Here is a 27,307-nt window from a genome sequence, read left to right on the forward strand (position 1 = left end):
GCAGAGTTCCATTTCCAGTTGTAATAACTTATATCAGACTAATCCTATGTATGAAATTTTAAAATATGCACAAAATCTGAAAAACAACTACTTGAAAGGACTAGAAACCAGCAAAAAATTGACAAAAACTGGAAGAAAACTGGTCCTAAAAGAGGAGTGCTACACAAAGTGAAATGAGCACTTACTCACATGGCTTTCATTTGAGGGGCTCTCCCACTCCACGGGATTAGGGTAGAACTACTAGAAGTCAGAAGGCAACAAGCTTACTAGCTTGGAGGTCAGATGATGACACTTAGAGCTGCCTGATGGCAAGAAAGTGACAGACATACCCTCCAAAACAAACACACTCATGTGGAGACAGGCCCCTAAAGTACACACAGGAACTCTGCCCAAATCTTGACTAATCACTGAACTGTGAATGTATGGGGAAGACTCCAGTGAGCTGAAACAGAAGGAAAAATATGGTGAAAAGCAGAGATTTAAGTTGTTCTTCATAACAGGCATAATGAAGTGTAAAGTTTTAATAGAAACGAGATAAATAACAGCTAGGAAAAAAACCGCAAGTCTTCAGAAGAAAATAAGTCTATACAATACCATAATGAAAACAGGAAAATATAATCATAGGCAAAGGAATAAAAGCAGTAACAGAAACTAACTTCAACAAAATCCTATTGCTGTAATTAGCAACAAAGACTTTAAGGCAGCTATCATAAAAATACTAAAGGACTTAACAAAAAATGATGGCCATGATAAATGAAGAGATGCAGATTATGAACTGAGAACAGCAGAAACAACCTATAAAGAAGCGAGTGGAAAAATTCACAATATAAAGTACAAACATAGCATAACTTAACACGTTAAAAGAAATTATTCAGGAAGAAGAACAAGGGAAAAAAGACTAAAAAAAAATGGACACAACCTTATTAACCTGTGACACATATATTGAGTAATATACATAGGTGTAACAGGAATTCTAGAAGCAGACACAACAGAGCAAAAAATGTTTCCAAAGAAATAATAGGCAACAACTTCCCAAGATGGATTAATCAAGAGAGTTCAATAAAGAGTCCAAACAAAGAAAATGGTGCCTAGGTATATCATAGGAAAAGTGTCAAAAAATATTTAAAACATTCTGAGAAAAATGACATAGGGAAACAAGAATATTAAAATAACAGCTGACTTCTCATCAGAAACAATGGCAGCCAAAAGAAAATGAAATGACATCTTTAAAGTGAGGAAAGAACACTATCAAATTAAAATTCTATATACAATGAAAAAAACCTTCAAAAACAAAGATGAAGACATTTCATAAATGAGTACGCTGGTCACCAATAAATATGCTCTAAGAGAAATACTAAGAAGTTCTTAAGGCAGAAAAAAAATCTCAGATAAAAATGAAAATCTAGAGGAAGAAATTTTTAAAACTGCAAATAAATAAATATGAAAGGTCATATTTCCCATGCTTTTCTTGAGGACATACAAATAAAGCATTGTAACATTATATCATGGAGATATAATATGTATGAGAACAACAGCACAAGGTACTCAGTGGTGGGGGTAAAAGCGAGTACAGTATTGCATGGGTCTTATATTTTACCTAAAATAGTAAAATATTAATCCAGTAAAGAATGTGATAAATTAAGGATGTGTAACATTGTAATCCCAAGAGAAGGGTTTCTCAACCTCAGCACAGTAACATTTTTCAACTGCCAATTTTTTTGTTGTGAGAGACTGTCCTGTGAATTATAGAATATTTAGCAGCATGTTCTAACCTCTACCTACTACATGCCAGTAGTAACCTCACTTCCATATCATGTCAATCAAAAATATCTCTAGGAATTGTCAAATGTCCCTAGGGATGAAAATCACTACACTAGAATAGTCACTAAATAATAAATACAAGTTAAAAGAACAGAACATCATTTCTCAGTTTTTTCCTTGGTTCACACCCAAGGACCTCTTCAGACTTTCCCTAATCACAGTGACCCTTCTCTGATCTATTTATACAGTATGACCCACTGGAGAGCCACAAACAATTATACCACCTAAGTTTTCTTTTGTACCCTACTCCAGGAACCAATTATGGCCTTTGAGGGAATTCTGACACTGAAAATACTGACACAGGAACATAAACAGAATACTAAAAAAAAACCCAACTTCAACTAACGCAAAAGAAGGCACAAAGTTATGACCCTTTTTCCTAAAGGGAACAACAACAAAAAAAAAAATTATACAACAGAAGACTAGTTATGGTTTGGATCTGAAATGACCCTAAAGGTCATGCACTAAAGGCTTGGTTGTCAGCCTGTGGTGCTATTGGAAAGTGGGGGAAATTTTAGGAAGTGCGGTCAAATAGAAGGAAGTTACATCACTGGGGATTGCACTTGAAGGGAATATGGGGACCCTGCACTCCCAAACCTCACACCCTACCCCACCTCCCTCACTCTCTTCTGTCTAGATCTCCTTGTGTAGCTTCCTGCACCACGCAGCCCCCACCATGATGGACTGTCTCACCCTGGCCCAAAGGCAACAGGGTAAACCAGTCATAGCCTGAAACCTCTGACACCATGAACCAAAAGGTTTTTCCTCCTTTTAAGTTATTTTCTCATATATTTTGTTGCAGCAGTGGAAATCTAACAAAGATCTGTCTTCAACTATATCAATAACAACATTATAAAATTTTTAGTAAGGGCGATCCAAGATGGTGGACTAGAGGGTGACTGCATCTCCTGTCGCTCCAGAACCCAGGATTCAAGAAGGGGAGGCATTGAGAGACTTGGACTAACATAGAACCAAGGAGTGAGTCTCCCTCCCCCGCCCCCCGGTTAAAGCTCGGCCTGGGCGGCAGGCCCGGAAAGGGGCGGCTTCTCAGAGCAGGGCAGGGCAGCTAGAGTCTTCCCCAGGCAGCCCTGCTCCCTTCGGCGGCAGGCTCCTTCCACGGCCAGCTTCTCAGAGCAGGCCGCCCAGTGAGAGCCGTTCTGCACAGAGCTAGCTCCAACTCCCAGAGCCAGTGGCGAGCTCCAGCCTGCAGTCAGCCTTTGGGACCAGGGAAGGGCAGCCAGAAAATTCTCCACGCAGCCCTGCTCCCTCCAGCAGCAGGCTCCTTCCACGGCCAGCTTCTCGGAGCAGACAGCCCAGTGAGAGCCTTTCCGCACACAGCCAGCTCCAAGCCCTGGAACCAGTAACAGGCTAGGGGCAGCTTTCATTGGAAGCACTGCATTATCAAGTTCCTCCAAGACGTCAGGCTACTGAAGGCTAGGAGGTGATATACTAGAAATCCACAGGGAAACTATAAGCCAATAGGGGAAATCTGCAATATCTCAGAGTCCCACTGATATCTGACCAATATGAGAAAACAAGGGAAGAAAATGTCCCAAACAAATCTAGATACTATATCAATAAAACCCAATGACAGCACAGCAGAAGAACTGTCAGAAAGGGAGTTCAGAATGTACATAATTAAAACAATCAGGGAAGCAAACGAGGAGATGAAAGAGCAAATGCAGGCATTGAAGGAGGAGATGAAAGAGCAAATGCAGGCATTGAAGGAGGAGATGAAAGAGCAAATGCAGGCATTGAAGGAGGAGATGAAAGAGCAAATGCAGGCATTAAATGATCGCACCAATCAACAGTTAAAAGAGCAAATACAGGAAGCAAGAGATCGTTTCAAGAAAGAGTTAGAGATACTGAAAAAAAAAAAACCAACAGAAATCCTTGAAATGAAGGAAACAATAAACCAAGTTAAAAACTCCACAGAAAGCATAACCAATATGATAGAACACCTGGAAGACAGAACCTCAGACATTGAAGACAAAATAATTAATCTTGAAAACAAAGTAGACCAAACAGAGAAGATGGTAAGAAATCATGAACAGAATCCACAAGAATTATTGGATATCATGAAAAGGCCAAATTTAAGAATTATTGGGATTGAGGAAGGCTTAGAGAAACAAACCAAAGGAATGAACAATCTATTCAATGTAATAATATCAGAAAATTTCCCAAATCTGAAGAATGAAATGCAAAACCAAGTACAAGAGGCTTATAGGACACCAAATATACAAAATTACAACAGACCCACACCAGGGCACATTATTATGAAAATAACTAACATACGAAATAAAAACAGAATTTTAAAGGCCGCGAGAGAAAAGAATAAATTACATTCAGGGGGAAACCAATAAGAATATCAGCAGATTGTTCAATCCAGACCCTAAAAGCTAAAGGGCCTGGAACAACATTTACCAAGACCTGAAAGAAAACGGATGCCAACCAAGAATCTTATACCCAGCAAAACTTACTTTCAGATTTGACAACAAAAATAAGATCCTTCCATGATAAACAAAAGCTAAAGAAATTTACAAAAAGAAAGCCAGCATTACAGAACACTCTCAGCAAAATATTACATGAGGAAGAGATGAAAAGCAACGATTCAAATCAGCAACAGGAGGAACTAGCCTAAAGGAATAGCCAAAGAAAGGAGAAACCAAATCATGTCAAAAAACAAAAATGAGTCAAATGACTGGGAATACAAATCATATCACAATAATAACCCTGAATGTTAATGGCCTGAACTCATCAATCAAAAGACATAGACTGGCAGATTGGATTAAAAAGAAAAATCCAACAATATGCTGCCTGCAAGAGACTCATCTCATAGAAAGAGGTACCCATAGACTAAAGGTGAAAGGATGGGAAAAAACATACCATGCACACGGACACAGCAAAAAAGCTGGAGTATCCATCCTCATTTCAGATAATGTGGACTTCAAGCCAAAACTATCAGAAGGGATGAAGAAGGACATTACATACTGCTTAAGGGAACCATAAATCAGCAAGACATAACAATCATAAATATCTATGCCCCAAACATTGGCTCATCCATGTATGTCAAACAAATCCTTCTCAATTCCAGAAATCAAATAGACCACCACACAATAATACTAGGCGATTTTAACACACCTCTGTCACCACTGGATAGATCTTCCAAACAAAAATTGAATAAAGAAACCATAGATCTCAATAACACAATCAACAATTTAGACTTAACCGACATATATAGAATATACCATCCAACGAAGAACAAAGACACTTTCTTCTCAGTAGCACATGAATCCTTCTCTAAAATAGACCATATTTTATGCCACAAAGCTACTATTAGCAAATACAAGAAGATAGAGATACTACCTTGTATTCTATCAGATCATAATGGATTGAAATTAGAAATAAATGACAGAATAAAAAACAGAAACTTCTCCAATACCTGGAGATTAAATAATACACTATTATATGATGAATGGATAACAGAAGACATCAGAAGGGAAATAAAAAAATTCTTAGAAGTAAACGAGAACACCGTCAGAGTGCGCAGGGCTGCCTGGGGAGACTCTACCTGCCCTGCCCTAATCTAATAAGCCGCCTGAATCCGGGCCTGCCACTGGGCCGAGCTTCACTGGGTGGGGGAGACTCACCCCGTGGCTCTATTTTAGTCTGAGTCTCTCAGTGCCTCCCCTTCTTGGATAAAGAAACTGTGGCATATATATACAATGGAATATTACTCCGCCATGAAGAATGATAAAATTATGGCATATGCAGGCAAATGGATGAAATTGGAGAATATCATGCTAAGTGAGATAAGCCAATCTCAAAAAACTAAAGGAGGAATGATCTTGCTGATAAGCGGATGAGGACATATAATGGGGGGTGGGAGGGGTTAGCATTAGGGTTAGGGTTAGGTTTAGGGTTAGGGTTAAGGAGTGGGGCAAGAATGGAGGAAGGAAGGACTGTATAGAGGGAAAAGAGGCTTGGGAGGGGTGGGGGGAAGGAAAAAAAGAATGAATCAAACATTACTCTATGTAAATTTATGATTACACAAATGGTATGCCTTGACTCCATGTACAAACAGAGAAACAACATGTATCCCATTTGTTTACAATACCAAAAAAATTTTAGTAAGAAGCATAATTAAGAAGCCAATTGTGGAGATAAAAGGAATATTTAAATCTAAATATTTACTAAATATTTATGAGGCAAGAAAACAAGAAAAAAGAAACAAAGACTAAATGGCATATAAATTCAACCCTATCTATTTCATTAAATATGAATAGTATTGACAATGCCCAATTAAAAGGTAAAGACTGTAAAATTAAATTAAAAAAAAAAAAAAAGGCAAGACCCAAACATGCCATCTATAAGACAGACATCTTAACACAAAATGATGATAGGCTGAATATAAGAAGACATTTGAAAAAGATTTGTCACAAAAAGTCTGGAGTGGTTATATTAATATCAGACATATTGAATTTCAAAACAAAGCATATTACCAGAGATCAAGAAAGACATAAGCAGCAAAAAAGCAATATAGCAGTAACATCTAATAAATAAAGATGCACCTACTAACACAGTTTCAAAATATATAAAGCAAAAAGGCAGAAATAGAAAAACAGATAAACTAAGAATCATAGTTGGGGATTTAGAACTCTCTCAATAAGTGATTAAACTAGAGGGAAAAATAAATACATCCGCCAGAAATTATATAGAAGACATAACCCACTAGCAACCATCTTGACCAGGCTTTTAAAAACAAAACACCACACCCAAAATAACAGAACATTTAGACATATCTCCAGTGGTGGACCACTGGACAAGGAGTAGAGTCCAAATGACTGAAATCCTACAAAGTAATTTCTATAATTATAACCAAATACAGAAATCAGTAACACCAAGATATCCAAAATTCCCTACATATCTGAAATTAAAAAACACTATTTAAATACCCATGTGTCAAAGAAAAAAAGCAAAAGGTATGTTAGAAAACTTCTTGCACTCAATAATAATGAAAATACAATATATCAGTCAGGCACAGTGGTCTACTCCTATAATCCCAGTTACCCAAGAGGCTGAAGCAGCAGGAATTCAAGTTTTAGGCCAGCCTGGGCAACTCAGTGAGACCTTGTCTTAAAATAAAAAGGGCTGGGAGCATAGCTCAGTGTTAAAGTGCCCCTGGGTTTAATCTCCAGAATGGGGGAAAAAAAGAAAATACAATATATCAAAATGTTATGCAATACAGTAAAATTAATCTGTAGCTTTAAGTGTTTATATTTTTTGAAAAAGTTTTAAAATAAATAACTTTCTATTTTAAGAAGCCATAAATAAACAAATTAAAATGATAAAGAGCAAAAATAATGACATAGGGAAAAAATAATAAAGTTAACAGCAAAAAGTTGGCTCTTTGAAAAGACTAATAAAATGGATAAGCTCCTACTAAAATGATCAAAAGATTACATAATTTGCCAACATCAGAATTTATTAAGGTGATCTATTATTATAGACACTGTAAACATTAAAAAATGAGGGAATATTAAGAAAATCTTTTTTAAAAAAAGCTTTATGTTCAATAAAGATAAAAAACTTGGATGAAATGACAATCCCTGAAAAATACAGATTTACTGAATGAACACAAGATGAAACAATTTATAAATACTCCCATGCCTACTAAAAAAATTTATTATAAAAACTCCTCCCACAAAGAAAGCTCTAATGGAGTCAGATTGACCAATAAATTTTATCAAACATTTAAGGAAGAAATACAATCTATCTTGTGCAAATTCCTTCAAAAATAAAGGAAGTAAGAATATTTTCCAGGCTATGTGAAAACTACAGATTAATACTCATAAATGGATGGGGGGAAAAAACAGGATCCTTAGCAAGATATCAGTAAATCCAAACTAGCAATATGTTTTTTAAAATACATGACAGGGGCTAAGAATGTTGCTCAGTTGTAGAGCACTTGCCCTAACATGCACAAGACCTCAGGTTCAACCCCCAGCACCACAAAAAACAAAATTTAACAAGTAAGCAAAAAATACACGACCGCCAAGGTGGCACATGCCTACAATCCCAGCAACTCAGGATTATGAGACAAGAGGATCTCAAGTTCCAAGCCAGTCTCAGCAATTTAGCAAGACCCTGTGTCAAAATAAAAAGTTAAGCACTTGCCTAGCATATACAAAGCCCTGGGGTCAACCCCCAGGACCGGATGGGGGGGGGGGCACACATAACCAGATAGGATTTATTCCAGCAAAATAACCACAATGATGTACCATGTTAACATATTAACATAGAAAAAAAATCAAATGCTCATTTAAACAGATGAACTAAAATCTTCTGGGAAAAAACTGAAGTCATTAATGATAAACAAACAACAACCCACCCAAAACAACAACTATCAGCAAACCAGGAATAGAAGAGACTTTGTCAACCTAATAAATGGCAGCAATGTAAAAGTAACAAATAGCTAATATGATACTGAGTGGTAAAATAAATGTTATCCCAATACAAAAAAAGACAAATGAAAAAAAAAATTCACTCTCACTACTTTCACTGAACATTACATCAGAGATCCTACCCAGAGGATAAAATTAGAAAAGGAAATTAAAGGCATAAACATAACCACGGATCTTCACAGATGACTTGACCATCTATGTAGAAAATTTTGAAAGTAACTTACGTTAAGGGCTGGGGATATACCTCAGTGGTAAACTGTTGGCCTAGCATGCAAAAAGCCCTGGGTACCAACCCCAGCACAGTCAAAAATTAAAAATGTAACTAACATTAATAAGTGAGTTAAATGAAGCTGCAAGTTACTAAGTCAACACAAAAGACTCAAGTGAATGGGAAGAGCTAAGTATGTGTCTGTAACAGCAACTTTACAATTCTATAATTAACTCCAGACTGCATATAAAAGCTTTTCACTTGGTAGTTTTCTCCATTTGGCTCTCCAGGTTAAAATTTTCACAATGAATATATGGAAACTAAAAGAAAAATAAATTTCATATGACTGTAAATACATTAGTTAAATCTCAGAATTTCAATGCCATTAGAAAATAAATTTAATTTTCCTATGTTTATCCTCCTTTTATAACCTCAACAGTCAGAGTGAGCTTCTCTAATTTACTATGTGGTTTACACAGTCACTACCACAGCTCTTTACACTTAATGGAAAAAGCTTGCTGATGGGTAGTAAACAGGAAACCATACTGTCATTTTCTTTTCCCTTAATCACTTTATAATTTATTTCTAATCACTTTGAGAATAAAACATGAACAAAAGGAACACAAGTATGTACACAGAAAAGGAGAAGAAAAGGCCCTCAGACTTAGATAAGCATCCCAAAAGTGTTTTATTTTCCACTACCTACTAAATTTTACTAGACCACAACAATCACACACTACAATAATTCAGTTCACAATCTATGTTGCTAATGTATATTTTGCATGGCAGAATTGTTATCTTGTGAGACAATTTATAAGCATAAAAAACTTCTAGCTTAGAACTACCAAAGTACTAATACTGTGCTTCATCTAAATAAAATATTTCATAGACGATAAGACAAATAGCATTCAAAGGACAAACTTTATAGACATCCCTGAACTGGAAATCACAACAACAAGATAAAACAGGAAGAAATTTGTTTGAAAGCACAAATTGGTTACATAAAGAAAACACAATAGTTCAATTTGTCTTATATTATTACAACAAAAAGTATACATGATTAACACATACATGCAGCATTTTCATCAATCAACATGAAGCTACTAGGGAGGCTGAGGCAAGAAGATCACTTGAGCCCAAAACTAGCCTGGGCAACACAGAGAGACCCAGTCGCAAAACCTAAATTTGTGTTTTGTTTTTGGCTTTTTAAAGCTAAAACCACCTCTTATATCTGTACCAATTTCAAATCAGTCACATCTTGAATTGATTAATAAATAATACATTAGATTTTAATTAGTTATCAAGGAATTGACTTTCCACATTTATAACAGACTACATAATGCTATGGTTTGGGTGGGATCTGAATGACCCCATTCACCTACTGTGAGTGGAGATTTGGTCACCAAGGTGGCACTTTGCCAAGGTAGTAGAAATTATGGAACTGGGTCCTCAGGAGAACATCCTTGGAAGGTAGTTCACATAGAACCCCTTTAGTTCTTTCAACAGGATTGTTACAGAGGGAATAAGTTCATCTTCTCCCATCCTTCCTCTGATCCTGGTTCCAGACGTGATGGTCTGTGCGGCCCACCATTACCATCTGCCATCCACCATGAGACCTTTACCAAAAATGAGTTCTTGTAGATGCTATGCCACTGAACCTCCAAAATTTGTGAGCCAAATAAACCTTTCTCTTTGTAAAGTAGTCCAGGTACTTCATTATAGTATTGAAAAACTATTTCTAAGGTTTTAAAGAAACAGTATTATTAAGCAAATAAAATTTTATAAATTTTAATAAGTCTGATTAATATTATTGCAATTTACTTAACTTTATGATTAAAGCTTTAGCATTTAAAAGGTTAACTTTCCTACTTTATTAAGGAACTTTTTTCACAGCAAATACTACCACTGGTCATAATGCAACTAAGCAAATAGAAAAAGCAAAACTTTTCACATAGTCATCTAGAACAAATCTACAGATCTACAGGCTAATCTCTGAAGTAGATAATTTAATAAGACAGCTATTTGTGTGTGTGTGTGTGTGTGTGTGTGTGTGTGTATGCAGATGCCTCCTATGCTAATGGGCCGCCAAGTTGTAAGGTGCTCTCCTAGGTCTACCAAGGAAGAAAATGCAGACAATACTTTTTTTTTTTTTCATACCAGGGATTGAACCCAAGGGCACTTTACCACTGAGCTAAATTCTCAGCCCTTCTTATTTTTATATTTTGAGACACAGCCTCGCTAAGTTGTTGAGGCTGGTTTTGAACTTGCAATCCTCCTGACTCAGCCTCCCAAGTCACTGGGATTACAGGTGTGCACTATCACACCCAGTACAACAATACATGATGTTTTTTATTGTTATTTCTATCACCAACAATACTGTGTTCATATATTATCTCAATAAATACCATTTTTTTCAACTGCTCCAGAAAAATACAGAAAAAAAAAGTTTCATTATTGACATATTACTAATAACCAAGATCAGGAAAGAATTTATCTTACATAATATCAATATTTAAGACTTTTGTTTTCTTTTTCCAAGAAGGTATTTACTGAAAAGCAACTTATTCACTTAAAGTACAAATAAAATCAGACTATATCTAGAAAGGAGCTAACTAAAAAGAACTGATTCAAAAACCTTTGCCACTTGCTCCTCAAGGCATTAAGATCCAAGATATACAAAGAGCTCAAAAAACCTAATACCAAAAAAAAACCCCAATTAATAAGTGGGCAAAAGAACTAAAAAGGCACTTCTCAAGAGACGAAATATGACCAAACAAATATATGAAAAAATGTTCAACATCTCTAGCAAATAGAAAAATGCAAAGTAAAATCACACTGCAACTTCATATGACTCCAATCAGAATACAAGTAATAATAAATGTTGAGGATGTGGGGAAGGGATACACTCATACATGGTTAGTGGGACTGCAAATGAGTACAACCACTCAGGAGAGCAGTATGGAAAGTCCTCAGAAAACTAGCAGTAGAACCACATGCCCCAGCTAACCCCTCCTCAGTATATATCCAAAGGATTTAAAATCAGCATCCTACAGTGATACAGACACATCAACATTTATAGCTGCAGAATTCACAATCATTAAGCTATGGAACCAATCCAGATGCCCCTCAACAGATGAATGGATAAAGAAAATGTGGTATATATACACAATGGAGTATTACCTATAAAGGAGAACAACTTTATGGCATTTGTTGGTAAATGAATGGCACTGGGGACTATAATACTAAGTAAAATAAGTCAGTCCCCCCCAAAAAATCGAAGGTCAAATGTTTTCTCTGATATACAGAAGCTAATCCATAATTGGTGGGGGGGGATAAAAAAAGAAGTAAGATCATAAGATCAGAGGAGTAAACAAAGCGGAATGAAAGGGAGGGAGGAGGGATGGGATAAGGAAAAATTGGTGGAATGAATCTGACTTAGTTTTACTATGTATACACACGAATACACCACAAAGAATCTCACCATCATTTACATCCAGACACTAATTAAAAAAAAAAAAAGAAAAACTATAATAACAAAAAGATCAACAGAAGCCAGGTGCAGTGGTGTATATCTATAATGCCAGCAGCTCAGGAGGCTGAGACAGTAGAATCACAAGTTCAAGGCCAGGCTCAGCAACCTAGTGACAACCTATGCAACTTAATGAGAACCTATCTTAAAAATAACAAATAAAAAAGGCAAGGGTGTAATTCAAGGGTTAGGCACTCTGGGTTCGGCACTCTGGGTTCAATCCCCAGTACCAAAAAAAAAAAAAAAAAAAGAAAGAAAAATCAATAAAGTAGAGGAAAGGGAAATACTAGGGACTGAATTAGAACAAATATTCCATGCTTTTATAATCATGTCACAATATCTTAATGTCATATGCTAAAATACATATATATACATATATATGTAATATTTACCAAAAAATAGGGCTTGAGAAAAAGTACTAATATTCAAAGTAAGGACTACAATTATAACTTTTTTCCCCCCTTTGGGTTCTGGAAATCAAACCCAGGGCTTCAAGTATGCTAAGCATATGCTCTATCAATGAGCTACATACTCAGTCACAAATTTTATTATAGCTTTTCCATATCATTCTCCTTTATTAATAAAATAAATAATTTTAAAACACTTCCCTACACAAATTATCTCATAGTGCTTACAACCATACTGTGAGGTAGAGAAAGGCAGATACTATATTTATTTTCAAATAAGTTCAAAAAATGCAGGTGATAATCATCTGCCTGGGGTAAATAGGCAGTAAATATTATAATGCTATTTTAGGAAGAAATTCTTCAAACCAAAATTGAACCAAACAACAAGAGGCTCTTCCATGAAATTTATTTGACTAAAACACAAAATACTGTAAAGTATATTAAAATAATACTGAAAAATATCTAAAGGAATAAATTAAGAATGGTAGAGAGAAGGAAAATGTTAAATTTCATTTCCCCTAGCACTTCACCTAATGCTTTCAAGAGTATAGTTCAATATTACCTTACCATCACAAATACTAATTTAGTCAGTCTAACTTGTCATAAATACAGAAGAAAGCTATAAAAATAGAGGACTAACTATCAGTAAACACTCTCCCTCACTCAGAATTATACAGGCAAACAAGTATCATATCATCAGATACCAGAAGAAAACTAACATCACCAAAAAAGTATCACAATAAACAAACTGAAAGTTACTCAAAGTGGAGGAAAATCTCCAAAATAAAACTTAATGAGCCCAGCATGGTGACTCAGTTTTGGAGCCTGAGACAGGAGGATCACAAGTTTAAAGCCAGCCTCAGCAACTCAGTGAGGCTCTAAGCAACTCAGTGAGACCTTGTCTTCAAATAAAATATTAAAAATGGCTAGGGATGTGGCTCAGTGGTTAAGCACCCCTGGGTTCAATCCCTAGTACCAATAAATAAATAAACAAACACATACATACATACATATATAAATAAAAATAAAAAATAAAACCTAGTGAGTATCCTAAGATTAAAGATGATAGCTGTTAAGCACAGGTGACTATGAAGTACAAGGAGTTCCCAGATACATAAATAGCTGAAATCAATAATTTAATAGGGACAGAAGAAACAGTCAAGGAAATTGTCCAGAACAAAAGTTTCTTTCTTTAAAAAAAAAAAAATTAAAATATGGAAAATCAAAATTTCAAAATAATAGAATGATTCAAATCTCAGAAAATAAATAAGTAAATAAATACAGAGACTATACAAGGGAAGAAATTTAAAAAGATATAAAAGATTTCCCAGAACAAAGAAACTTCATATTCAAAGGTTCCACCAAATTTTTTACAGATGAATAAAATAAGGACATATTCCTTAAATTTCCCAATTCCAATGATGAAAAGGCATCAACACAAAAAGCCTTCAGAAAACATAAACAGATTACTACCTAGAGATAAAACTTCTTATTAGTAAAACTGGCCATTGAATGCAACCTTCAAAATTCTGAAGGAAAACAACTTTAAACTTGAATTCCACACCCAATCAAGGTCTGTATCAGGTGTGAAAGCAAAAAGGATGTTTTCATTTTGCTAAAAAGCACTCACATACAGTCCTTCTGAAAAATTAATTCAGGAGGACCTCTAGAAAATTAAATGAACCCAAAACAAAAAGACATGAGGTTCAAGAAAGCAAAGAACTTAATGGAGAAATAAATTAAATAATGTGACATTAACTGAGCATGATATCCAGAAAAGTCAATTCATATTAGAACTTCAATGAATAGTATGATTAAAAAGCGAACTAAACAAATTATTATGATGAAGTCATGCACTCTTCTACCAAAAAGGGGAAAATATGGCAATTAGAAAGTCAAGGAAAAAAGTGTTATGGTTCAAACTAGAAGCAAAACTAAATTTAGAAAGGCACAATTTTGAGTACCAAGAGAGTATAAGAAACTCCTTCTTTCTCTAGGATCCTATCGTACCACTTTTTTAACAATATGTATTATTTACATAATTGTATTATTTACTGCTTTTCACAATCAACAAATATAACTATGGTAAATCTTGACAAAATATATGTCATAGTTGAATTGAGAAGGAAATATGAGGAATTCAAGGGAAAGATGGCAAGGGTTCCTAATTTTTCACAACTTGTAAAGTGCAAATTTAGACATAATGTCTAAATATTTTCTAAAATGGTCCAACAGCTTGTCATTCAACCACAGTCAACAAAAATTTAAAAGGGGGTGAACAGGTGTAACAGGTATTAAAAGTTCTTCATTTTTCAGACTGAAAATACACAAGATTATGTAAGAATGGTTAGCCACAAATAAAATTCAATGTATTATGTACCAATTAGGATAATGATCAGGAGAAGAACTGTAAAAAGTTTAAAATGATTACCTCTGAGAAGAAAAACTAAATGAAAGAGGTAGAAGGATCTTCACTTTTCAATCTACATCCTTCAGTACTATTCGAAATCTCATATTTATATAACTATTCTCAAAATAAACAGACACACATACCACAGAATCCCACTTCTCTGACCAGTGCAGAAAAAACAGCCAAAAATTCTTATTCATTTTTTTCTATATCCCAAGCACTAAATATGAATCTTCTATAAGTTCAGACAAGATGCAATTAATTAAATAGACTCAAGAACCACCCTAAACTCTTAAAAAATATACATACACAGTGACAGATTTACATTTGTGTTAGGATTGTCAAATACATCATATTCATTATATCATTTAATCTTCACAACATAAATTTTAGAGGTAAGCAAAACTTTAAAAGGTTTATTATTTGCCACCCCCTAAAAACAAGGTATGAAAATTAATATAAGCAAGTTTTAAAAAATTTTAAAACTTTCATAAAGCACTAAAATCTGAAAATCTGTAAATGCTTTCCAAATTTATGAGAATAACAGTAAAGAAAATTTAAAGACCAAATGGTCAGCTACTTTGGAAAACAGTTTGGCAGTTTTTATAAAGTTAAACACACACTTCTTACAAACACTTACTTACCATATGACTCAGCACTCTCATTTCTAGTTTACTGCACAAGACAAATGAGAACATCATACAAAGACATGCATTCAAATATTCATAAGCAGCTATATCATAACAGACAAAAACTAGAAAAAGCCAAAATGTCCATCAACTGTTAAACATGTTACAGATAAAGAGTGATATTTCCAGACCTTGGAATACTACTCAACAGTAAAAAAGAACAAACTAATAATATTCACAATAAAATCTTGAAAGTAGTCTGTCATGTGAAAGAAAACACAAAAACTAAATGATTCCATTTAATCAAAATTCTAGAAAAGCAAAATCATAGTAAGAAAGCAGATTAGTGGTTGCCAGGGTTGAGGGAATGAATGAGAATTATTAACTACAAAAGGACATGAAGGAACTTTTTAGGGTGATAGATATGTTCTACATCTTGAATGTCTGTTACACTACATTTGCCAAACTTACCAAAGTGTACCTTAAAATTGTTTAATTTTATTGTATTGAAAATCATCTCAATACAGCTGATTTAAAAGTTCAATAATATATAATCACATTTAACTATTGACAACGGCTTTTCAGCAAAGGTATTAACAACATATTCAAAGAATATGAAAATCAGTATTTAAAAGGTACCTTTAACCAGAAAACAGGCATACAAGAACTAAAAAGTCCTAAGAATGGACCAGTCCTCATCCTACTCAACTTAGCCATGTGGGTAAACAGTAGTTGACTAGCACCCAGTCTAAACTCTACATTTCTAGTACACAATGATTACATAAGCAGGTAATCTCACAGATAATAAACTAGGCTTTACATTAAGAGTTCTTTAATAATAAAAATAGTAGTGTACTCTTTACCTAGAGTGAACAGTAAATACAAAAAAAAAATGAAAAATAAAAATATAAAATTCAAAGAAAACGTCTCTCATTTGGACTTCTACCTCAGGACTTTACAAATCTAACTTATGGGACTGTTTATCCCATGAGTTTGTTGGTGACCCCTTCCTGTGCCACCTTCCAAATTGGTTTAATGAATACTTTTATTTGTATATTTACATGTCATTAAATAATGTAAGAAAGACCTTACCTACATATTAAATGACTTTAAAGCTATCTGTGGCCATCAAAGAAAAATAAAGCACTAATATATATGCACATAATGTACCAAAAAGTTAAATCTAGTTTTATAACTAGACTATAAATTATCAAAGTCAAGAATTAAAAAGAAATCCCTAAAGAAGAAGCAAAATCCTTACATACATTTCATTTCTCTCTTACTAGACAGAGCATGTCACAGTTTGCTTTAACAGTTTCAGGGGAAAAAAAAAAATCAACTTCCAAGACACCACTCACTGTTTAGCACGCTTACCAACCATATCATTTTTGATTCTGTTGAGCACTTACCCCTCTTCTGAACCCAACCTTCTTTCACAATGGTAACATCGCTCATGATGGCTCCCCTCTGAGCCCCAAACTTGGAGAAATGGTACTTCGTGGTATCAGCTTTAGGGTTTGGATTCTCTGCTGCTGCTGCCCTTCCCACTCTCTAGTGATGACTCAGCCTGGAAGGAAGTATTGAAGAAAGAATTTCTTTTTTTTCCATTCTTGCAACTCACACAGCAATAACAAACAACTAATTCTTTGTAAATGTCTTCAACTGGCCTGACCTCACATAAAAGTCTAGCTCTTCAAACTGGAAAGCTTATTTAAATATTTCTATAATGAATGCACTTCTCTGGTCTTATGACAGATTTCAAATGATAGTGAAACTTCCAAATCTAAGAGGTTACAATAAAATACATCTTAAGAAAACCACTGTCACACCTGTACAAACACATAACATAGAAAATTTAGGATGTGTCTGAGGTAAAGGGAGAAAATGAAAGTTAAGTGGCTTAAATCTGTTAATTCCACAAAGTTAAGGAAACAATCATGAATTTTTGTTTTGTTTTGTTTTTTGATTTTTTGGGTGCTGGGGATCGAACCCAGGGCCTTATGCTTGCAAGGCAAGCACTCTACCGACTGAGCTATCTCCCCAGCCCCATGAATATTTTTAATTGCTGTACTTTAAGAAAATACAATGTGCCAAGAAACCAACATTTATATATGTGTTCTTACTCTGCCTAATTCCAAGAATTATTTAGAGGGATTACAATGAGTACATAATATAAATCATTTGTTTTTTAAAGAACATGGAGAAAGTGAAACAAAGAGGATATGAAAGTAGCAAAAAATGAGTATTCAAGATGTACCAAGCATTGTTACTGGTGCTTACAGTTACCATTCTCGATAATCTCCACAAAAACCCTCTTATGGTACTATTAACTACATTTCATGATGGGGAAACTGAGGTTGACAAAGATTAAAAAGCTTTCTGGAGTTCAACAGATCTACTAAGTGATGGGAGTCAAGATGTGAACCCAAGCTGAATGACTTCAGAGTTAGAATTCTTTTTAAATATATTTTTAGATGTTGCTAGACCTTTATTTTATTCACTTATTCATTTGTGGTGCTGAGAACTGAACCCAGTACCTCACACATGCTAGGCAAGCACTCTACCACTGAGCCACAATCCCAGTCGAGAGTCTGCATTTTTAACTGAAAACTACATAGCCTTAAAATAAAAAAAAAAAAATCAGAGTAAAAGTCTTTATGTTTATGAAAGATGAGCCACAAATTTAAGGAAACTGCAAAGGGAATACAATAGGTTTAAATATTTACAATAAAAAAAAAAAAAAAGTTGCCTAGAAGGAATATAATGCCTCCAAGGACAAAAATCAGAAATTCATTCCATGGGTCTTCATAAGATACCAAACAATGAAATAATTAAAGTCCTTAAAAACATCCTTATATATAGTGATGAGTTTACAGGACTATTTCTTTTATTATTCTTTCAACCTAAAAAGGAATTAAAGGACAAAACTGAGTTAGAGCATTTCCACATTTCCAAAGAAATGGTTCAAGCACACTGATGTTATAGTGGTTCAAGAACAAAAGTATAAATCTTAGATAACAAGCAAAATGAATGTTCAGACTATATAACCATACTATTCTGCTAACTTGGGTTTTGATAAATAGAACACAGTAGTTAAGTTTAAGATGAGCTCCCTAACTAGTATTGAACTAGATTACAGGTTTTTCTCCACTGCAAATTAAGTGCTGAGCCAAATCATTTAGCAATCAAGACTCAAGACTAAACATCCTCTGAACTGCCTGACTAGCCTGATAAAGGCTCTACAGCTTAACAGAAGACAACCTCTTGTGCCATGGTACTGAAGGCAATACCTACAGGTAAGACAAGGACTACTCAAAATATCATAGATATCTGCTCCTGTAGAGTCAAAAAGGATATTACAATGTAGGTTTATTTTCCCAAAATATGTTTAATAGAATACTACACTACAGAAATTCTGGAAAATAAAAAAGAAGTTGGTCAAATAAGTTTAGGAAAATTCTACAAACCACATCCTTCTCAAAATATCACTAGCAACATATTAAATGTTCTAAATAAATATGTATAACTTCTTTATTCCAGCAAAGCCTAAACTGAATACCACTATACAAAATGTTCACCTATTTCAAGACAAGACCCATTTTACCACTAAAAAAGGCACCTCCCCCCAAAAAAACTTAAAAAGAATCCAATCATTATTTTGACTGCCTTAACACCCTAAAGAACCCAATGTGGCTACCTGGTTACATAACACAGTGCTAGGTAACTGAAAGGATTAACTCATTATACTACATAAATATTAAGTTAAATACTGGGGACACTCCAGTAAAATGATGTCTCCAAAAGAGTTGTACTCTTGTCTTTGGCAGTACTTGTAGCAAGGGGTCCCACATCTAAGACCATTCTTTGTGACTATAAAATTGTATAATCTGAGTTAAAGACAATTTTACATCTTATTCTTGACAGTGAAAGTAGACAAGAGATCAGGGAAATAATGAGTAATAACAAAAAATGTATATCCAATAAACATACTTCCTATTAAAATAATCTACATTATGATATCCTTATAAAGAATACAAAACAAAAAAGTATTTTCAAAATTAATTATTTTAAGTGGACATTTTATAATCAGAATCCTAAAGCTGGAGAGATTTGTACTTTACAGCTAAAGAAAAGGAAACCATACATATAATGTGATTTGCCCAAGCTCACACAGCCACTATATGGGAGTACCAAGAGCAGAAAACCAGCTAGGCATGGTGGCAGAATGCCTGTAATCCCATTGGCTCAGGAGGCTGAGGCAGGGGGATCCAGAGTTCAAAGCCAGCCTCAGAAATGGGAGGTATTAAGCAACTCAGTGATATCCTGTCTCTCAATAAAACACAAAATAGGGCTGGGATGTGGCTCAGTAGCTGAGTGCCCCTGAGCTCAATCCCCTGTACCACAAAAAGAAGTAGACAACCAACCATACATACGCTTTTTCCATTGGCATGACTCTGCTTCTTCAAAACAATACACTGCAAAACCCAGATCAACCTAAATTGACAAATTTTGTTTTGTAATGAAGTAGTTTCTAAAAACTAAATTTTTAGATAAAAGTTTTTTATTAGTGCTTATGTAAGATTTAAGCTGCTAAAAATATACATTAAATATTCAATCTTCATCACCAAGCATTAGAGAGATGACTTTATCCATTTGTATCTAAACTGTTAACCAAATTTGGTCCATAATCATAATATTCAGCTTTAAAAATTGCTTCTGGATATTTATTGGCTAAAATAATACCTTCTTTAAACATAACTTAAAAGATGAACATAACAAAAGATGTCATAGGTCCACTACTATGATCAATAGGTCAGAAATAAATCCTTTCACATATAAAAACAATGCTATTGACTCATAAGCAATAAACTATGCTCTCACCACAAGTCATCTGTCTTTCATGTTACTAAAAGCACTAGTCTATAAGATGAGCTGGAACTTTGCCATCTGTTTCCTAGGGTACAGCAAACTTCACCTCCTTCCTACACACCTGATTTCTATAGAAATGTTTTCTATCCAGTGAGTTAGACAAAATTTGGTTTATTGTTCTTTCAAGTCTATTGCATTAAACATTTTACTGTGGATAATCTAATTTTTCCTATTCTTATAAAATGTTTCACACAAAATTCACAGCAGATTCAATATAGAATTGATACAAAGCATTTACATTACAGGTATCTTCATTCAGGACTATCTGGAGAACTGAATGATAATAATTATTATATTTGAATATTTTATAATGTACAAAACAGTTCACATTTTTAATTTCACTCAATTACAACATAAATTAGTAAAGCAATTTGACAATGCCAAGGGCTTAGATTTTCAACAACTATGGAAAAAATGAAATAAGTGAAAGAATGAACAAAAAGGCAGTTTTAGATAAATAATTAAAAATAGAGGCTAGCTAGGCATAGTGGTGCACACCTGTAATTCCAGAGACTCAGGAGGTTGAGACAGGATCAGGAGTTCAAGGCCAGCCTCAGCAACTTACTGAAGCCCTAACCAACTTAGTGAGACCATGTCTCAAAATAAAAAATTAAAAGAACTGGGGATGCGGCTCAGTGGTTAAGTGCCTCTGGGTTCAATTCCCATTACCAAAAAAAAAAAAAAAAAAAGAAATTCCACAGTTTAAGCAAATAAATACTGTGAATCAACAGAGAGAATGGTATTATGCTATCTTAAAAACAAAACAGAATTCAAACATCATGGAATTTAAGTATGAATTTACACTATTTACATCTATGTAAATAATTCAAATTAAAATATTTTCTCCTATCCATTAAAGTGTGTTTCCTGCAAGATGAGCTCGTATCAGAATGAACCCAACTACCATGAATAACTATAAAGCTCTAACAAAATAAAAATAAAAATAAACAAAAAAGATGAGCTGGAACCTTGCCACCTGTTTTCTAGGTTAGAACAAACTTCACTTCTCTCCTACAATCCTAACTTTTGTAGAAATGTGTTCTATCCAGTGAGTCATAAAAGATAATTTTGAATTTTTCTTTTAAGCGTATTGCATTTAAGCCTATGCCTAGTCCATTAATTGCAAGGACTAGAACATATTAAAACTGTTCTCTTTTACTTGACATTTTTGGACAATTTTTGTTTTGATCATCAAGCTTCAACTCCAAACAAAAAGAAATCAGTACTACCCAAAAATTATCATGGGGGGGGGGGAAGGAAAGAACAGCATATTTGCTTAGTGATATTTAAAAATATTTTTAAAGAATATGTTTACATATAGCAATCAACCATGCAGTGTTAAGCAATAAACTTCAACCATGTTTTAGAATATGATTCACTCAAAAAAAATGTAATATACATTTACTCAAATATATATTGATTTTTCTACTCTGTGACAAGAATGATATTGAGTTAAGGTAATTATTTAAATATTTTCCAAACCTACAATAAAATTTGTCATCAAAGAGCTTTCACTTATATCATCTCATCTGATTCTACAAATAATCTGTGCAGTAGCTAATGCATCCACAATATTGAATCTAAGAAAACTGTGACCAATAATGCTGACATTATTTCCCCTCAGTTATCATAACAAGCTAGTAACACAAGTAACGAGAGTGACTACCTGCAAGTGAGGTCACCTATCAGTTTAATATACTTTCTACCCATTAACAACATATGAACTCTCAAACATACATAATATCTGCAGATAGTTCTGAACAATTTTTATATCACATCACCTTCCAAAAATCCAAGAAAGCAAAACATTTTAAACTACATGAAAAATTTAATAACTGAAGTATCACAAATGAAATTTGTGATAACACAAGACTAAAAGTTAAGTTGACATATAGTTAAAAGGTTCCCCCAGCAATTCTCTTTCATACAAATAAGAACAAACTTCATAGGATACTAATTTCCTATATGTTAATTTCTAAGTTAACTTTCAGAATAAAATCAGTAGCTTTCTTTAAAGTATAATTCTTCAACTTTGGCTATAATACTGTGTGAAATGTACTTATTCCTATCACAGTTTCTATATACTATATATATGGTAACCAAACTCAATAAGGACAACTAATGTTCAAATACCATGAAATATGCTATTTTTAAATACAAATGATGGTCAAGGATATCCACAATAAATTCTGTTTTTTTTCTGATTTCCAGAAGAAGGTGAAACTAATATATGCCATAATACATGAGGATATCAAACGTCTAATTCTAAGATAGTTTTTTCCTTTTGAGTTGTTACCTATTAAAAAAAAAAAACATCATATTCAGCCAGATGCCTGGTGGCACATGCCTGTAATCCCAGAAAAACAGGATCACAAGAGTTTGAGGCCGGTCTCAGCAATTTTGTAAGGTTCTAAGTAGCTTAGTAAGACCCTGCCTCAAAATTTAAAAAAAATAAATTAAGGGCTGGGCTGGGGGAGTAGCTCAGTAATAAAGCACCCAAGTTCAATACCTAGTACAAAACAAAACAAAACACCATATCACATTCAAAAGTGAGTTACATAAACCATATATTATATTTTGGATTTGTTTCCTCAGAGTACAATAACACACTTTGTGGAATTTTCTTAAAGCCCTCTGTCTTCCAGAAATTCAGATTATGATGATAAAATACGTGAAGAGATCTCACTTTCAGACATAATTATCAGTTCTTTCAAAATGTCACTTAAAGACTATAACTTCATAAACTCTAAAATACATCTACAAAACTATGAAGCATTTTCTCCTTTTTAGGGCATTTGAGTGCCATTTTAACCAATACATCCATTATTAAAATCATCAGCTTGTGCCTAGGTGATTTATTTAATATTCTAATTTGAAACAATTAGGAAAATGCTCATCAGATTCCTCTGCTTCATGAACTAAACCACTAAACAAGCTACTGAGCCAGGTGCTGTGGCACACACCTGTAAACCCGCTATTCAGGAGGCTGAGGCAGGAGAATCCCAAACTTGAAGCCAGTTTGGGCAACTCAGAGATGCCTGTCTGAAAATAAAAAAACTAAAAAGGGCTGGTGATGTAGCTCAATGATAGAATGCCCCTGAGTTCAATCCCCAGTTCCACAAAAAATAAATTAAAAAAACAAGCTTTTGATAAATTATCCTCCCCCCATTTCTCATATAAAAAGTGTTGCTTTTCTCTGTGTGACGGCACCTTGATAATACAGGTTAAGAACTACTAAAAGAACTTTAGTTATAGCTGGCCATATATTTCTAACATACATGTAAAATCATTCTAAAATCTGATTTGGAGACCATCCTAACCATAAAATAAAATCTATATATACACATTAATACAATTAATCTATGCTCCAGTAAATGCCAAGAATCATCTTTACAACTTTACCCCAGGTTAAACTGAGAGTTAACCACTGAAGTCTGATATCCTATAACAAAGTCCATCACAATGGTACATTAGACAGAGCACTGGACTAGCCAAGAAACTTGGTTCCCTGTTCCCAACTCTGCCCCATCCACAGTAATGCTGTATAAGGTCCCTTTAATTCTTTAATTTCCTTAATAATGAAGTGTTGCATTAGATGAACTCTAAGTAGCTTTATAATGCTTCCAAAACTAATATCTAATTTCTCAAAATTTGCTAAAAATCTACTTCATATATAGATGCATCATAAGTGACAGTATCATGATTATATATAGTCCTTGTACTCAAAAGTTGAATTAATAGTTGGGAAGATAAAGCATCAAACAGCAATTCAGACAAAATTTGGTCTAAATTCCATTATTGGCAAAACACTATTTTCCTTTCCTCTCATCCACCAGCCACACAAATATGGTCAGAGGCTTTCTTAATATAGGGGAGAAAAAAAAAATCTCACTTGAACATTCTGTTTTCTTTCAGTAAATCTATTTTCTCTGAAAATTAGCAAAATATACTCACTTAGAAATGTGAAATATCTGTGGTTGGTGATAAATATAAGCAAAGTATTGAAAAGAAGCAGAACTAAAAAAAAAAAAAAAAAGGACCTATAGTTCAAGAAGAATATAGTAAATGTATTCACCAAAAACTATTTGTACATTACCTGGCAGGAGAAATGAGTTTACATCTAATTTGATGAAAGACTACAAGGCTACAATAAAATATGTAAGCAGTAGAGGCATTCAATTTGGCATTTAAAACAACTGAAATGAAAAAGAATGTTAATGGGTCAGTCAACACACATTTTTTTTTAAACTATATTAACTTGATTCTGTGAAACTTACTGTACATCATTCAAATTTAACACTGTAAGTGTAAACTCAAAAAGCTAAAGAAAAAGTGATCCAGAATCAGGAAAATTAGAACAGATTTTTATGCCACAATAAGTATTTTTCTCACATGAAAATCACTTTCAAGAATGCAACAAGGGTTGCTGTGAAGACAAAGTGAATTAATCCATGAAATGTACATATAGCAGTGCCTGGCACATGACAAATACCCACCAAATACTGGCTAGTATTAAATGGAAATTGAATCTAGACCATGACAAAACATATGTTAACATCAGAAAATTAAGGCTACCCTTCCAGAAAAGTGTATGCTGTGTGAAACCAAGATTTTTAGAATACTAATACACATACTGAAATCTGGAGTTAAGGAATAATTTTAAATGATTTAAATGTTTTAACACAAATCTACAGAAATCACATGTACTAATTTCATATTATCTTAAAAATGGAAGCCAAAGTTCAAGACTGATTTGGTCAAAACAAAATGAAAATGGTTTTCCTGTTCCTGCATGTTGTTGTCTCGATCGAAATGGTTTTAAATTATTTAATGCTTCCAACTTTGATCCTATCAAATCATGGTAAAGATCCAATTAACATACTGTAAACAGTAGTTGCTTAATCATTTCAAGGACAAATTCCTGAACTAACAGGTATATCAACCAAGCAAAGTGTAACTACCTATCTTCACAAAAATATGCAGTCTAAAAGCTAAACTTCCACAAAAACAATTCATAAAACAGGTTCCTCTTTTTAAAGAAGCCCCAATGGTTGGAAATTTTCATGTTTAAATCAAAAGCTAGAGTTTAAAAAAATCTTAAATTTTTCCTCTGCACAGTCTTCATTTTCCCATAAGTTTAACCAACACTTTTTTAAGATTTGCAATGATTCTGAAAACAAATTCTTTCTCACCATAGCAATCTTCTGAATGAAATGTAAATATTTAAAGTTTTTACTCAAACCAGCCCCCAGTACACAGTCCACTCTAGTAATTTGTTAAACGAATAAAACCTTAAACTATTTCACAACTGTAAAATTACATAACCAAAAAAATCCAAAGCAGACCTTTAAATGTTCTGACATACACAACAACTATGGATCAATGTCAAGATTATTAAGCTAAAAATTAACTTTAAGTTGGAAGACAATTCACTAATCAGTAAAGAAAGGCTAAGCATGGAAGACAAAATGAATATAATTAGCAGTGTCACAAATTTTTTTGCATAATTAGCATGTACTTTTTAATTTTAAAATATTGTAGGAAAACATAGTATAGAAAATACACAATGCAACTGAAAACTAACCACTACCTGCTGTTCATCTAAATTCCAATGCTGTTTCATTCACATAATGTATGCTTCCCCTGATTTTAAAATTTGAAACTCAAACCAAAGATATTGGGGCAAACCAAAGATGTTGGGGTCAACCCAAGTATGAAAAATAAAAAGATCTTCAAAGGCAGTCAGGCTTATATCTTGACAAAGAAAACAGTTACATTATGTCTTCCCTATAATTGTATATTCAGTCAGCTGTTAAGGAAAAACTAGAAATTTATGAAGTAGCCACTTTCTAATAAAAAAATTCACTTTAGTCAACCACTTCCTAAATATTCATATTCACTTATACATATTTTTCAAATGATACTCATTATAAAAACGAATCATTTCTTAAATCATTTTTATTGAACTATTCCACCTTTAGTTTTTCCAACTTTTTCCTAAGTAAATACATATAATGAGTTTCTACTCAAAATGCGGTGGTTGTCTGGAGATTTATGGTTCTAATATAGAACACATGTCTAAGGAGATGATTAGAAGGAAATCATCAATGTATTAATTATGAATGAAAACATATCCTGTAGCTTCAAAAGTTTCTAAAAAGAATGTGAATATTTTATTATTGCTAGAAATTATTATAAATGCATAGGTTTCATTGTCGAGTTTCTGTTTGGAAACTATCAATAACAACCCATTGGGTTTTCAACCAAAATACCTCCCTGGCAAAATGAGTTTTATTCTTATACATTTTTTGAGGGAGAAATGTGAGCATCCTAGCTTTGACTTATGGGTAAGCATTTCCTCTGCTTTCAGAGGATAAACAACCAGTAAATAAAAGCACTGGAAAAAACCTAGCCCCAGAGTTTCAGTATCTCTAGCCTAACCGTAGATTCCCCGGAAATCCCAAACAAGGGGTGACCCCGCCTCAGCGTCAGGGTTATCACAGCAACCAGCGAGGCTTCAAGTTTGGGCTCAGAAGGGCCCCACCAGCATCATGGCTGATGCAGACCGATGCGCAGGAGGAGGTGGTGGACGAGGAAGAGGCTGGTTTGTTTACTTGCAGCCAGAGCCGCCGCCGCCGCCGCCGCCGCCGCCAGCAGCGACAGCATCAGTGTATCAGCCAAACCCAGCATCTTCCGCACATTTCTATTCTTAGCACACAACTCCCAAGCGGATCAAAACCCCACTACTATTAAAAACACAGACAAGTACGTTACCCACATCCCACACCCACACCCACCCACCCACCCACCCACCCACACACCCACACACACACACACACACACACACCATCAGCGCCGTCTTTTCCTTCGCGCCGGCGGCGGAGTAGGGTGGGAGAGGAAGGGGACCCCG

General features: G+C 34.2%; 1 protein-coding gene across 2 annotated transcripts in view; it reads right to left on the reverse strand.

Annotated features, from left to right (window-relative positions):
- AKT3 (AKT serine/threonine kinase 3) overlaps window positions 1-27,307 on the reverse strand; it is a 311,937-nt gene that overhangs the window by 283,794 nt on the left and 836 nt on the right. For both annotated transcript variants that reach the window (XM_079106138.1, XM_079106137.1), the window contains exon 2: window positions 16,878-17,035. In XM_079106138.1, coding sequence (XP_078962264.1) covers window positions 16,878-16,923 — 46 coding nt within the window. In that variant the 5' untranslated portion in view covers window positions 16,924-17,035. The remainder of the gene's footprint in view (window positions 1-16,877; window positions 17,036-27,307) is intronic.

This window comes from Sciurus vulgaris (genome assembly GCF_902686455.1).
Source record: "Sciurus vulgaris genome assembly, chromosome: 12".
Taxonomy (NCBI): Eukaryota; Metazoa; Chordata; class Mammalia; order Rodentia; family Sciuridae; genus Sciurus; species Sciurus vulgaris.